At 41.7% G+C, this 13,579-nt stretch overlaps 1 protein-coding gene across 3 annotated transcripts in view; it reads left to right on the plus strand.

Moving 5' to 3' along the window:
* AK5 (adenylate kinase 5) overlaps positions 1–13,579 on the plus strand; it is a 289,702-nt gene that overhangs the window by 215,896 nt on the left and 60,227 nt on the right. For all 3 annotated transcript variants that reach the window (XM_062191569.1, XM_062191568.1, XM_062191570.1), the window contains exons 9-10: positions 10,401–10,443; positions 13,144–13,188. In XM_062191569.1, coding sequence (XP_062047553.1) covers positions 10,401–10,443; positions 13,144–13,188 — 88 coding nt within the window. The remainder of the gene's footprint in view (positions 1–10,400; positions 10,444–13,143; positions 13,189–13,579) is intronic.

The following is a 13,579-nucleotide window of genomic DNA, read 5'->3' on the forward strand; positions in this document are numbered from 1 at the left end:
GTGGAAGGAGTAAGGCCAGGATCAGAGCTGGACTGCAGACTTAGGAATGGACATGGAAAGCTGTTGGTTGCATCCATAATGGTTATAATCGAGTCCCTCAGGCTACAGAGAGAACATGGTGGGTGGGAGGAAATAGAAGGGAGAGGAAATGAGGGGCTATGAGAGTCCCTTGAGCCCTCTACTTGCTTCCCTCATCCAGACCCACCTGCCTCAGTCCTACTTCCTTTTAAAGAAAGATGGTGGGCCTAAGGATGATGCTTCTAGCTGATGGTCCCCCTGAAAAATACATGAACGTGTATATAATGTGTTTTGTTCTAATAATGAATCTGATTTTTCTTTTTGCTATCTACATTAAATATGTATATATACACATATATGTGTATGAGAGAGAGAGAGGGAGAGAGAACCCTTATTTATGTGGCATCTGGGAAAAGCACTGGAGACAAGCCAGTCTGTTCTGTAATTCCCAATGCTGGTAGCTAAGCTTGGGCATTTTGTTTCTGTTTTTAAAGAACTGGAAAACAGCAGGTAAAGGCCAAATAACCCTCCTTGGTAAGAGTCCAGTCCAATGTGACTTTATGACCAACATTGAGTGAGAAGGAATCAGAATAGGAAACTTGCCCCTTTAAATTAACAGACCAACAAAGCCCTTCTTAATTAACAGTGTTACTGTGTTTGGAATGTGAAGATAAGATCCAAGGGATTCTTTCACAATTACAGCAGAAACTGGAGCTGGACACAGATTTGAGTTGGTGAAAATAGGAATTTACAGGAAAACAATAAGAAATTTTTTCTTTAAAATTTCTTATTAGAGACACCCCAACATTTCAGTATACATAAGAGAGATGCCATTCCTCCTAGCGAATCAGATCTGTAAATCACTGTTTAAAGCAGCCATGTGGAGAACCTGCAATTTAACACAACTGGGAAAAGGTTAGCCTTGCACCCACTCTGTTTTTTCATCCCTGTTTACTCAATTATATAAGTACTTCCACAGCAAGCAGCCCTCTAATTGTGTATACTTCAGTGAATGAGAAATGGGACTAGCTGCAGAATAAATTCTTGGGTATAACTAAATTACATACCACTTCCATATATTTTTTTTCCAAATTGCCCATTACCTTAAATGAAAACACGCTGTAGAAAAGCACGATAAACACTCAAAATGCTTCTCAAGGACCAGTCTCCCTGCTCCCTTCTGATGAAATGTATTTGTGTTTCTGTTTTCCGATGTCCTGCTGAAGCTCCAAGGGATTTCAGAACAGTTCACAGTTTCCCAAGAACCTTTGTGAAATTCACTTTCCAGTCCCCAGCGAGCTTGTCCAGCTTTAGTCTTAATTTTAGCAAATGAATCCATCTTTGTTTCTGTTTAGACAGTGCCCATACTTGCTCACTCTATTATGTCCTTCCCGGGGACTGGCATGGAGGTGTCAGCTCACTCTGTCTGGGGCACAGGGAGAGGAACAACATGGGCAAGGTGGGCGGGAAGCCCACCCTGCTGAGGCACCCAGCATGAGCACCATCAGCTCCCTGAGCGTCAGCTGAAGGAGGGAAACAGCACACCTCCGGCCTCCTCGTGCTTTTCTGAGCTCACACATGTGAAAACACTCCTCTAAATATGAACTACATAATAGTGCTAGTAATCCTTTGGTAACTGATTGCACGTAGTGCCTTTTGCTGTTTTTCTTAAACAGGTATAAGGAAAGAATCCAAAACATTCATTTTCCTGTTACCAGATATGGAAACAGCCTGGTGTCTTTTTTGTTTGTTATTTTAAAATCCTTATTCTACCTTATTATGGTGAATGAACTGAGCCCTTCCAAGAATGACAAGACATTGCTGGGTCCCAGGTCCAGCCCCACCGTCTTGCTATTACTTCTTAAAATCAGAGGCGAGTCACCAGACCAACTCAGAAATCTAAGGAGATCCTCTGAGGCTGGCCTCTCGCAGTTTCTGATTCTTGCTGAGCCGGGGTTATCTGCTTAGTGCCAGTTGAGGTAGGAAACATCAGAAAAGACTGCTCTTCACCTTCTCTCAAATGGTGGAGTTAGAAATGTGCCAGGGGATTCCAATACAATCCCTTCAAGATTTCATGTACCAATGCCATCTCACTAGTCCAAGTTATTAATTTCAGTTCACAATTGATCACACTGATAGGTCTAAGAGTCAAAGGGATCACACAAACAAGACTAGTATCTGTGAATACTAACTGATAGAATCAAAAAGGGAGAGAACGATCCAACATGGTAAGTGGGATACACAGCAGACTCATAGAATGGCAGATGTCCTAAACAGCACTCTGGCCTCAGAATCAGCCCTTAAGGCATTCGGATATGGCTGAAGATCCCATGAGAGTATTTTAGGCATGGAAAGCCAAGACACTCTGGCAGAAAAAAAAAAAAAAAAGGACCTAAATGAAAGATCTCTGTGAGTGAGATCCCAGTAGAAAGAACAGGCCATCAAAAGAGGAGGAGGTACCTTTCTCTGAAGGGAGGAGAGAACTTCCACTTTGACTATGACCTTGTCTAAATATGATCAAAGTCAGCAAACTCAAGAGGCTTCCATAGCCTTGGCAACTCATGACTAGAGCCTAGGGAGATTTCTGATGCCATAAACAAGAGTGTCAACTTGTTAAGTCAACAACAGGAGTCACTGTGTACTTACTCCTCATGTGGGATCTCTGTCCTTAATGTGTTGTCCAATGTGAATTAATGCTATAACTAGTACTCAAACAGTATTTTACACTTTATGTTCTGTGTGGGTGCAAACTGATGAAATCTTTACTTAATATATACTAAATCGATCTTCTGTATATAAAGATAATTGAAAATGAATCTTGATGTGAATGGAATGGGAGAGGGAGCAGGAGATGGGAGTGGTGCGGGTGGGAGGAAAGTTATGGGGGGGAAGCCATCGTAATCCATAAACTATACTTTGGAAAATTATATTTACTAAATAAAAGTGTTTATAATAAAAAAAATCTTTAAAAAAAAGAAACTAGGGAATCTCTTTAAATTCCTTTCTTTTTTGCATTTTGAAGTTATCTGTGCTCTGTTTAAAAGGGAAGAAAATTGTCCTTTCTGCAGCCTTTGTGAATTGTACAGCAAGAAATTAATCTTAGCTTTAATATTTTGTTGTCAAGTAACCTCTTTCTCATCATCCTATTTGAAACTATATACATTTTTGTAGCAATAAACTTTTGCACTGGTAATACAAGGATACTTTTAAGTGTTCATGGAAAGCAGAATTAAAAGTATGGGCATATTTTGAAGCAAAATAATTTTTTAAGTTCATGCATAGTTTTTTTCCTCATCTACACTTTGCACATACGTTATGAGGAAGAAGTTTCCTGCACCAAATAAAACAGGTACAAACAAGTTACTGTGAACCAGGAAGGCACTCCAACAAATACCTACTGAGTTTTTCTCCTTCCCAGGAAAGCTTTAATTTTTGTGATTCCTAAAAGCATTTTTAGAAGTCAAATTTTCCCAGTAAAAGACACTGGGATACTCTGAACACATGATTCCCCACTTCCTGTAGTAGTAAGAAGACTCTTCTGGGGAAGAGGTTAGTACCACAGGGCTGAGTTCACTGCTCAGCTCACCTGCTGGGACACTGGAAGCTCAGGTGCACCTCATCCACTCACTGCTCATCCACAGACTAGCCGTGGGATCAAGCGAGGTCACATCTGAAGGCTGTCAGAGATGTCAGCTCTGCATTTAAATATCAGGTTGTTAGGGTGTGAGCTGCTTATGACAATATCACATGGAACAGATGGGGTGTTTTAACCAGGAGCACACACTATGCTGTAGTCAAAGGAAACTGAAGGACACAGTTTCTCGTAGTTGGTGAACTGAACCCACCTGTGATGCCACCTTGTTCCATTTTAATCTCCTCCACCTGAAATTCAACAATCCAAGGAGATGAGAGAGCCCAGACGTGTTTCTCTTGAGGAAGTGATGAGAAGCGTTCTGATTGTCAAGGACAGCACATACACACACCAGTTAGCTGCTCCTCCTACAAATCATCATGCCAGAATCCAGCCTTGTAAAAGCAGCTGCTTGCCTGCACATCCACACAGGGAAATGAAGTTGAATGTCAGTTGCTTATGCTCTCCTTATAGTTCTGGGTGCACTGGAGATTGAGAGATAAAGATGAAAACATGCCTGGTTTTCCCTGTAGAGCCAGGAATCCACCCTGAGGTTCTGAACATGTCCCCCTCAGTAGGTGTCTAGACTTCTCCCCATAACCTACCAACATATTACTCAACACAGAGCACCACCACGATGCAGCAAGCTGAATTTGGTGGATGTCTGTGGTTTTGCTGCCATTTATATCATTGCAGCTGTGTCTTGGCTCCATACTTGTATCATAAATGGCATTTACATACAATCTCTGCCTGTATCACACTTTCTCTCTTTGTCAGTTCAGAACATGACCCCCAAATCTAGTTTAGCACTATGGAAAGTCATGTGTATCTCATCGTACCCTGACTCCATCATTTAGCCTTAGGGTAACAAGGGGCTGACTGGATGGAGCAACCACACAGTAAAGGCTGTGATGCTGGGAAGTGCACACAGGCATCCCGTAGAACTCAGGGGTTAAGGGGTTGAATTTTCTCTGGTTGTGCCCCGATGAAGATGAAGCTCCCAAGTCACTGGGAATAAAACCTTTTAAGAAGCTTCATGAGGGGCTGGCCCTGTGGTGTAGAGGGTAAAGCCACCACCTGCAGTGCCAGCATCCCATATGGGTACCGGTTCAAGTCCCAGCTGCTCCACTTCCAATCCAGCTCTGCCATGGCCTGAGAAAGCAATAGAAGGTGGTGGCTCAAGTCCTTGAGCCCCTGCACCAACATGGGAGACCTGGAAGAAGCTCCTGGCTCCTGGCTTCACATCAGTGCAGCTCCGGCCGTTTTGGCCATCTCGGTAGTGACCCAGTAGATGTAAGACTCTCTCTCTCTCTCTCTCTCTCTCTCTCTCTCTGCCTCTGCTCTCTCTGTGTAACTATGACCTTCAAATAAATAAATACATCTTTAAAAAAAAAAAGAAGCTTCATGAGTATGACTATACCCTTTTTATTATTTTTTCATTGATTTTCATAAATACATCTTTAAAAAAAGAAGTTTCATGAGTAAGATTATACCCTTTTTATTATTTTTTTCATTGATTTACACTTTATTTGTAAGGCAGACACAGACACAGAGAGATCTCCCATTCACTGGTGTTGTACTACACCCACTGGTTCACTTCCTAACTATCTGCAACTTCCCCTGGCTGGGCCAATGCCAGGAGTCCGGAACTCATCCAAGTCTCCTACCTGGGTGGCAGGGACCCAAGTACTTGAGCCATCACCTACTGCCTCCCAGAGTAAGCATTACCAGCAAGCTGAATCAGAGGTGGAGGAGCCAGGACTCAAACAAAGCGCTCCAATATAGGGTGTAGGTGTCTCAAGCCGTGTCTTAACCTCTGCACCATATGCTCCGTGTCCAAATGACGTTCTGACCTCAGTGCCTTTTATGCAGAACATAGCTAGCACTGGAAAAGAAACAGGACTTGATGCTTCCCTGGGCGGGGTCGTGGGGATGGGGAGAACTTTTCTTCACCAAAATCAGAAGTGCTTGTCATTCACCTCTTTGGGGTAATGTGTGTGTGTGTGTGTGGGTGGGTGGGTGGGTGGATGCACACATGTGCATGCACAGGTGCATGCTCACATGTGAGTTTAAGATACCATGTTAAGTTTGTTTACAAAAAACTCACACTGGAACCAGGAGGTCTGTTGAGAGCCACTGAAAAATAACACCCTCCAATCAAACACCCAATTCACTGGGGCTTTCATATCAATGCACCTCATTGCTGGCTGCGAGCTGATTGATGACGGAGGCACCTGTGCCCCAGAAACCTGTTCACTATCAACGAATTAATGGAAACAAACCCGAGACTCATTTGAAACATTTGCACAGGGTAGAAGGCTGTGAATGAGAGCCACAGATAAAAACAGGTCAGGCTCAAGAAGCCAGAAGAGGTGAGAGAGGACCTTTTATAATGTGACACATTGCTTTATGAATTCAAATTAACTGTGATCAAACTTCCAAAACATGATATCCTCATGCAAGAAAGATCAGACACAGCTTAGCTTGTAAGGTGGGTATAAGCCTGGTAATCCAACAGTACATCAGCAGTCGAACATGACTTGAATATATTCAACCACTGTTTGTCGAGCAATAATCAGATTTTGATTCAACAATGCTTTCCCAGCCTCTTACTATGCAGCTGCATTGTGGACAGACATATCTATTGCTTCAATGATGTCCCTGTCTCAGGTCAGCTTCCCTAAAAGCAGAGCCTAAGATGAGGATGCTCGTGCAAGTTATTACAGGAGCCAGATAGGAGCAAAGTTATGGTCCTGGCTGCATCTGAGCTTCAGCCTGATCCTGCAGCTGAAGCTCTGGGACACAGCTTCAGACAGGGGCCATACTGCTGTGAGTCCTTAGTTACAGCTGGGGAACAGAGACCTCAACCAGGTCGGGAGGGCTACATGAACAGCATCCACTATTATGGCTCTGCTATTGGGACTGAATCCGTAGGAGCTGAGCAGGCTGGTGAGAGGCGTGGTCCTCATCCCATCTGTGACCTCACTAAGGACTTGATAGTATGGTCACGCGCCCCTCATGTGACTTTTCTATCATCAACTTTCTCCTCTGTAAAATGGGAGAGGGGCTGGCTGGGTTGGATTAGAGATCCCTCTATCCAGCTCCAAAGTGTGGTGACTTCAACAGGGGACTAGGTGAGGAGGCTCACTGTGGTGTAATTCATGTTTTTTACACAGGAATAATTCATGTAAATGTGTCCCTCAATAACCACTCTGATTTTTTAAGATTTATTTATTTATTTATTTGAAAGGCAGTGGCTGGCGCTGTGGCTTAACAGGCTAATCCTCCGCCTTGCGGCGCCGGCACACCGGGTTCTAGTCCCGGTCAGGGCGCCGGATTCTATCCCGGTTGCCCCTCTTCCAGGCCAGCTCTCTGCTATGGCCCGGGAAGGCAGTGGAGGATGGCCCAAGTGCTTGGGCCCTGAACCCGCACGGGAGACCAGGAAAAGCACCTGGCTCCTGGCTTCGGATCAGCGTGATGCGCCGGCCGCAGCGGCCATTGGAGGGTGAACCAACGGCAAAAAGGAAGACCTTTCTCTCTGTCTCTCTCTCTCTCACTATCCACTCTGCCTGTCAAAAAATAAATAAGTAAAATTAAAAAAAAAAAAAGAAAGGCAGAGTTACAGAGATGTAGAGGTAGATAGAGGAAGAGAAAGAGAGAGAGAGGTCTTCCATCCACTGGTTCACCCCCCAAATGGCCACAATGGCTGGAGCTGTGCCAATCCAAAGCCAGGAGCTTCTTCTGGGTCTCCCACATGGATGCAGGGGCCCAAGCACTTGGACCATCTTCTACTGCTTTCCCAGGCCATAGCAGAGAGCTAGATCAGAAGTGGAGCAGCTGGGACTCGAACCGGCACCCATGTGGGATGCCTGCACTGGAGGCGGCAGCTTTACCCACTAGGTCACAGCGCTGGCCCCAGTGACCGCTCTTAAAATTTCTTCTCTCTCACCTGGAATAGCTCTGAATACACAGGCAAATCTCAGAAGACAAGCAGTAAAGTTGCCTTTAAGGGGTATGTTCTAGAAAGAATGCTGATGCTCTGTCTTCAAAGTGCTTTCAAGGGAGAGTTCATGCAACCAGATGCCCTCATTTAACTGCATCCTTTATCTCAGTGAGCTAGAGTCAAGAGGCTCTGTAAAGTGCCAGCCACAGCAAAATAGTACAACATAGTGGGGAGCAGTTTAGCAAAAAAAAAAAAAAAACCTAGCAAAATTATAAATATGTTACTCTTGCTGGCACTAAGGCATAGTAGGTTAAGCCTCTGCCTGACAGTTCTAGTCCCAGTTGCTCCTATTCCATTCTATCTCTCTGCTAATGGCCTGGGAAAGCAGTGGATGATGGCCCACGTCCTTGGCCCTTGCACCCACATGGGAGACTTGAAAGAAGCTTCTGGCTCCTGGCTTTGGATCGGCCCAGCTCCAGCCATTGTGGCCATTTGGGAAGTGAACCAGCGAATGGAAGACCTCTCTGTCTGTCTCTTCCTCTCTCTGTCCGTAACTCTGCCTCTCAATAAAATAAATAAATCATTAAACAAGTAAATAAATATATTAGTCTTTGCCTACTCAGTGTCCCCTTTCAAGATTTGTTCTACACAAATATGTGTAGGAAATGACATTTATACAAATTTATTTACTGTGCCACTTTTCTAATAGTCAAAGCTTGAAAAATCTCAATGCTCCATCAATAAAGAACTATTTAAAAAATGAAAGACTATGGGACCATCCACCCAATAAAATATTGTGCAACCAAGAACATTCTGTACTAACAAGGAAAGTTCTCCAGGTTATGTTGATAGGTGAAAAAGCAAGTGAAAGAACAGCATATTACAGAACAGTATAAAGGATCTTCAAGGGGCCAGCATTGTGGCATAGGTAAAGCTGCCGCCTCCAGTGCCGGCACCCCATATGGGTGCTTGTTCAAGTCCCGGCTGCTCCACTTCTGATCCAGCTCCCTGCTATGGCCTGGGAAAGCAGTGGAAGATGGCCCAAGTCCTTGGGCCCCTGCACCCGTGTGAGGGACCCAGAAGAAGCTCCTGGCTCCTGGCTTCAGATCGGCACAGCTACAGCCATTGCTGTCATCTGAGGAGTGAATCAGTGGATGGAAGTCCTCTCTCTCTTTCTTTCTATCTCTTTCTTCCTGTAACTCTTTCAAATAAATAAATAAATCTTCAAAAAAAAAAAAAAGAAAGAAATGTTATTTAAAAAAATAAAGGATCTTCAAAAGGTTCATGGGAAAGTATATTATGGATGAACTATACATGGATTTTGAAATTGTTTTGCACCAAAATAAACTTCTTTTAATTCCATTTGTCCATGAACTTCTTAATTTTTTTTTTATTATTATTCAAGAGACAGGCAGAGACAGAGAGACAAGCAGGAAGAAAGAGCTCCTATCTGCTTGTGCATTCTCCAAAGACCCACAACAACCCAGATTGGGCAGGGCTAAAGCCAGGCCCAGAGCTCAATCCCGGTCGCCTATGGGGTAGCAGGAGCCTAAATACTTGAGCCATCATCTGCTGCCTGCCAAAGTGTGCATTAGCAGGAAGCTGGAATTGACAGCTACAGCCAGAAGTTAAACCCAAGACTCTGACACCTTAATCAGCATCTTAAACACCAGCTTAACACCCACTCCTCCACGAACTTTTTGAAATACCCTTGTATTATGTCATAAACACATATGTATGTATAATAAAAATATGCTATTTTGTGTAAGAAATGGAGGTCATAAGATTATATATGCACATTGAAGTGTTTTCACTTCACTGGATATCTGCAAGCTGTTTTTTGTGTTGCTGGAAAGAAACTTCAGTGGTTACCTATAAAGGCTGAGGGAATGGGAAAAAAAAAGATAGAAAAACACATGGGTGGAAATGAGAATTCTCACAAAATGTCCTTTTATCATGCTAACTACTGTAATCTGATGAGTACCTGTTGTATAAATGTCTTGAAATATCTTACCATAGTCCATAGATGCATGTAAGTATTGCATGTTAACCAAAAAAGTATAAAACTCTAATGGAATGTAAAAAAATATTTTTACAATATAAGTAGATAACCTTGATAGCCTGAATAGTTCTCTTCAAGATAGTAAATTTGTAGTTGAAAACCCTCCAGAAAAGGATAAAATTTGTTCTGAATTTTTTTCTCAACCACCAAGGAAAATAGAGCTTCCATTTCATTTTAAAAATACAATGAAATTTTAAAGGCAGACACGAAGAACAGCTGCTTTTTTCAGCCTCCCTTAGTTCCTGCTTGGGTTCAGGGACTGGCCAACAGTGGCCAGTGACTCAAGCATTGCAGTAGAGACTGTAGGACTCACAATACTGAAATCATTTCTGATCTGGGTCTTTTCAGAAAGTTTTCAAGTCCAGCCTTAAATAATGGAAGTTATTGGTAGAACAGCTGTGAGCACACCTTTACTACGCTTCTATACCGAACGGTTTTGTCTTCTTGAAGTCAGTTTTCTGTCTACAGGGAGCTTATGCCCCAAGACAATGAGGCGAGATACTGTGCCTGTGAAGAGACCTGTCAGTTTAAACCTGAGCTCTGTCCCTTAACTACTATGTGACCTTTGGCAACCTAACTTCTGGAATTCTCTGTAAAATATTGTCCATCATAAAATTGTTTGGGAGTTCATTCCTTCCAGAGTTGTTTAGTAGTTTAAGTAAGCTAGTGTCGGCAAGGAATTTAGCACAGCATCTGTTAGTATTATATCTAATACTCTGATTTTTACTGTGATTTTTTTAAAACAGGCAGACGACCAGTTAAATCTATTTGGACAGGACTCCATGGCAGGTGAGTTGCCTTTACTGATCAGACCAAAGTTTTTATAGGTTAATTACTTTGAGCATGCCTTTTTTTTTTTTTAATTAAACACCTTCAAAGAGATAATAAAACACCAGTACATATATCTTTGCCCTAGCCAGGGACTACGTCTAAGAATGGAATTCTCTGCATCTATCCACTGCTGGTCTTATAGAAATAACCAAAGAGATGCATTACTAAGAAATGCATGTCCTACTTACCCTGAGAACACGACTCCCATGATGCTCAGTGCAAAAAGGAGGCTTCGTCAAATATGTTTGGGAAGTGCTTAACACTTAATCCCTGTTGGAGGGTTCATATACACAATAACATAACAAAGCTCCTACAAGTCCTACAGCAATGACAGCTGTCGAACTGTAAACATTCTTCAAACTTAATTGGTGCACAGAACTCTTTTTCCTGCATAATAGTTACTACTATGTAATGTACCATTGGGACACAACCTAATGTATACCGAGGTTACGCTGCTTTGTAACTTTTGTCATATTTTCTTGCAAAAACAAAAATATCTACCCATTATTGGCTCTGTGTGACTGAAAATAGATAAATTTGTGAATTTTGGACTGTCTAAAAAAGATAAGTTTCATGATCCCACCAGATAAAATGCCTTCTAACATTTCTATGCTGTAATAGCAATTGTTACAATTATGGTTTGTGGAAATACATTTTTGTATTGACTGTGAACACCTACAAGTAAGTGACTGGGCTTCTTAGATAACCCCTGCTCTAATCCTGCACTGATCCATGAGCATAATAATGATGGTAGAGAAAGTGTCATTTGATGATATCGGCAATACGTGTGTATGATTGTCAGTCAGCAAATGACATCATGGTGATTCACAGGGAACACCTTGTAAACATCAGCCATGGTGCAGCTGTCACTTTGCTTCGCACAAATGACCAACTCAGTCTCATCTAGAAAGGGTGATAATGATGGCATAATAAGTTACCCCTTTTACCTGCTTAAAAAGTTAACACATACTATGGAAAAATTTTGAAGGTAAATAATAAGAGCCATCTAAAACCTTATGACCTGTAAATAATCCTGGTTAACATTCTACTGTACTCCTTCCAGAGTTATGTCTATCTGCCTATTTTTACGTAATTGACAATACATGGATATATACAAATGTCTCCAAATTTTTTTTATCTTATCGTAATGTAAGCATGTTCCCATGCCTTTAAAAAAATCTGTCAACGTAATTTGTAAAAGTATACAAATATGCTATCATTAATTTAAAAAAAAAAAACCTTTTGTATTGAAATAGGATACAATCATAGCAAAACCAAATAAACAAAAACCAATAATAGCCAAGGCCACTCTCCTAGATTGGAAATAGATTCAAGTTGTTAAACTTCATAAAAGTAAACTTGCAGGCTGGAGAACGTAAGAAGTCCATCTGGTCCCTTATTAGGAAACCAGTAAATCTGCCTTTAATAGAAGACTCCAGATGAGATTTTTCCACTAACCATGGGCTGCTGTGTAAAGGGATTGGAACGCCTGTTGGATTAAAAAGAGCCAAAAAAAATTATCCTTCTGCATGAAATCCATATAATATGCTGCAAGGATCCCAAACTCACTGCTTTCTCCTGCATCCAGTACTTTCTTCCCTCTTTGTCCCAATTCTTCATACCCCATTTCTCTCTCTCTCTCTCTCTCTCTCTCTCTCTCTCTCTCTCCTCCCCCACCCAGGATTTCATCCCTTCAGGTGACCCCACCGTCACCCAAACTCTCTTAGACTTAGGCATACAATGATGATAACTTCATCAAGGGACCTAAGGACAAAGGCAGCCATTTCTTCATGTGGCCCATTCATTTTTGAGACCACAGAATCATAAAGGATTTGAATCAAAAGAGATGGTGGAGATTGTTAGGCCTAACCCATTCATTTTACAGTCAGAGAAACTAAAGTGCAATCCACTTGCTTGGATCAAGTTGATTCACGGCAAAGCTAGAAACATAGCTGTGACCTACCCATCCCTCAGAGCTTCCTACTATACCCTTGGCATTTGGGAATGTTTTAAGGCTCCACAAACCCCAGAAGGCTCATGCTTTGCCTAATGTTCCTGCCATGACTGATGCCTTTACCTTACAGCAGTGATTCCTCATGCACAATTGTGGTGAATTTTAGTTTCTGTACTGCCCATATTACATATTATATACTGATATTCATTGGTAAGTTGACTCAACGTTGTAATTTAAATATATTTATTTTTAAATGAAATTGTGTATCATCACTGCAAGTAGAAAATGGCATTAGTTGCTGTAAATAGAAATTATTTTTACATTTGCCTCCTAGGCAGTCTACTTGTGTTTTAACCTCTCTTTATTAAAAAGGAAATAGAAAAATGTTTTTTTCAAATGTGAAACAACACCAAACTGAGATACTTAGGAAGGTTCTAAAATAATTTTAAAGTTAACTTCATTAGTGATTCATGTTGTTTAAGGATATCATTTCCCACCTAAAATTGACAGTGTGTGTTAACATTAAAATATATTTAACATTAAAATATATTACCTGGTCATCAATGCCCGTTAACCCATCTGCTCAACTTCAAGTTTCTTATCAGATAAAACTACAAGATTTTGGGTTTTTCCATAACAAGAGTAAAAGCAGAGTCTCAATACTGTATTTCTTGCCAATAACATAAATTTTTCTTATTTTAAAGGCTTCATGGAAGATTTGCGGAAGTGTAAAATAATTTTCATGATGGGTGAGTAAGAGCCTTCACATTCTCCAATACAGGTGCTACTAATAACAGCTTGGTAGAGAGAAAAGAGTGCTCACTCTCACTCTGTTTTGAAGTCTTGTCTCCTTCTTGATCAAAATAACACCCCCAGAGATTCCAGATTGTTGCTTTCCTTTATGTGGCTCATGTTCTTTGAGCTTGGTGTCTTTTCAGCGTAGAAAAAAGAGGACTCTAAGGGGATAAGACCCCCGGGCTTAGCTCTGCTCTAAGAAGGAAGCACATTGAGAGGGTGAGAGGATACGGTATGTTGAAATCTAACGTGCAGCTTTCCTGTCTGAACGCTGACCCCCTCCTTCCAAAACTAAATGCGTTAGTGGCCACAAGTTCAAACATTCCTAATAGCCATACCCTGTTT

The sequence above is a fragment of the Lepus europaeus genome, chromosome 5 (genome assembly GCF_033115175.1).
Source record: "Lepus europaeus isolate LE1 chromosome 5, mLepTim1.pri, whole genome shotgun sequence".
NCBI lineage: Eukaryota > Metazoa > Chordata > Mammalia > Lagomorpha > Leporidae > Lepus > Lepus europaeus.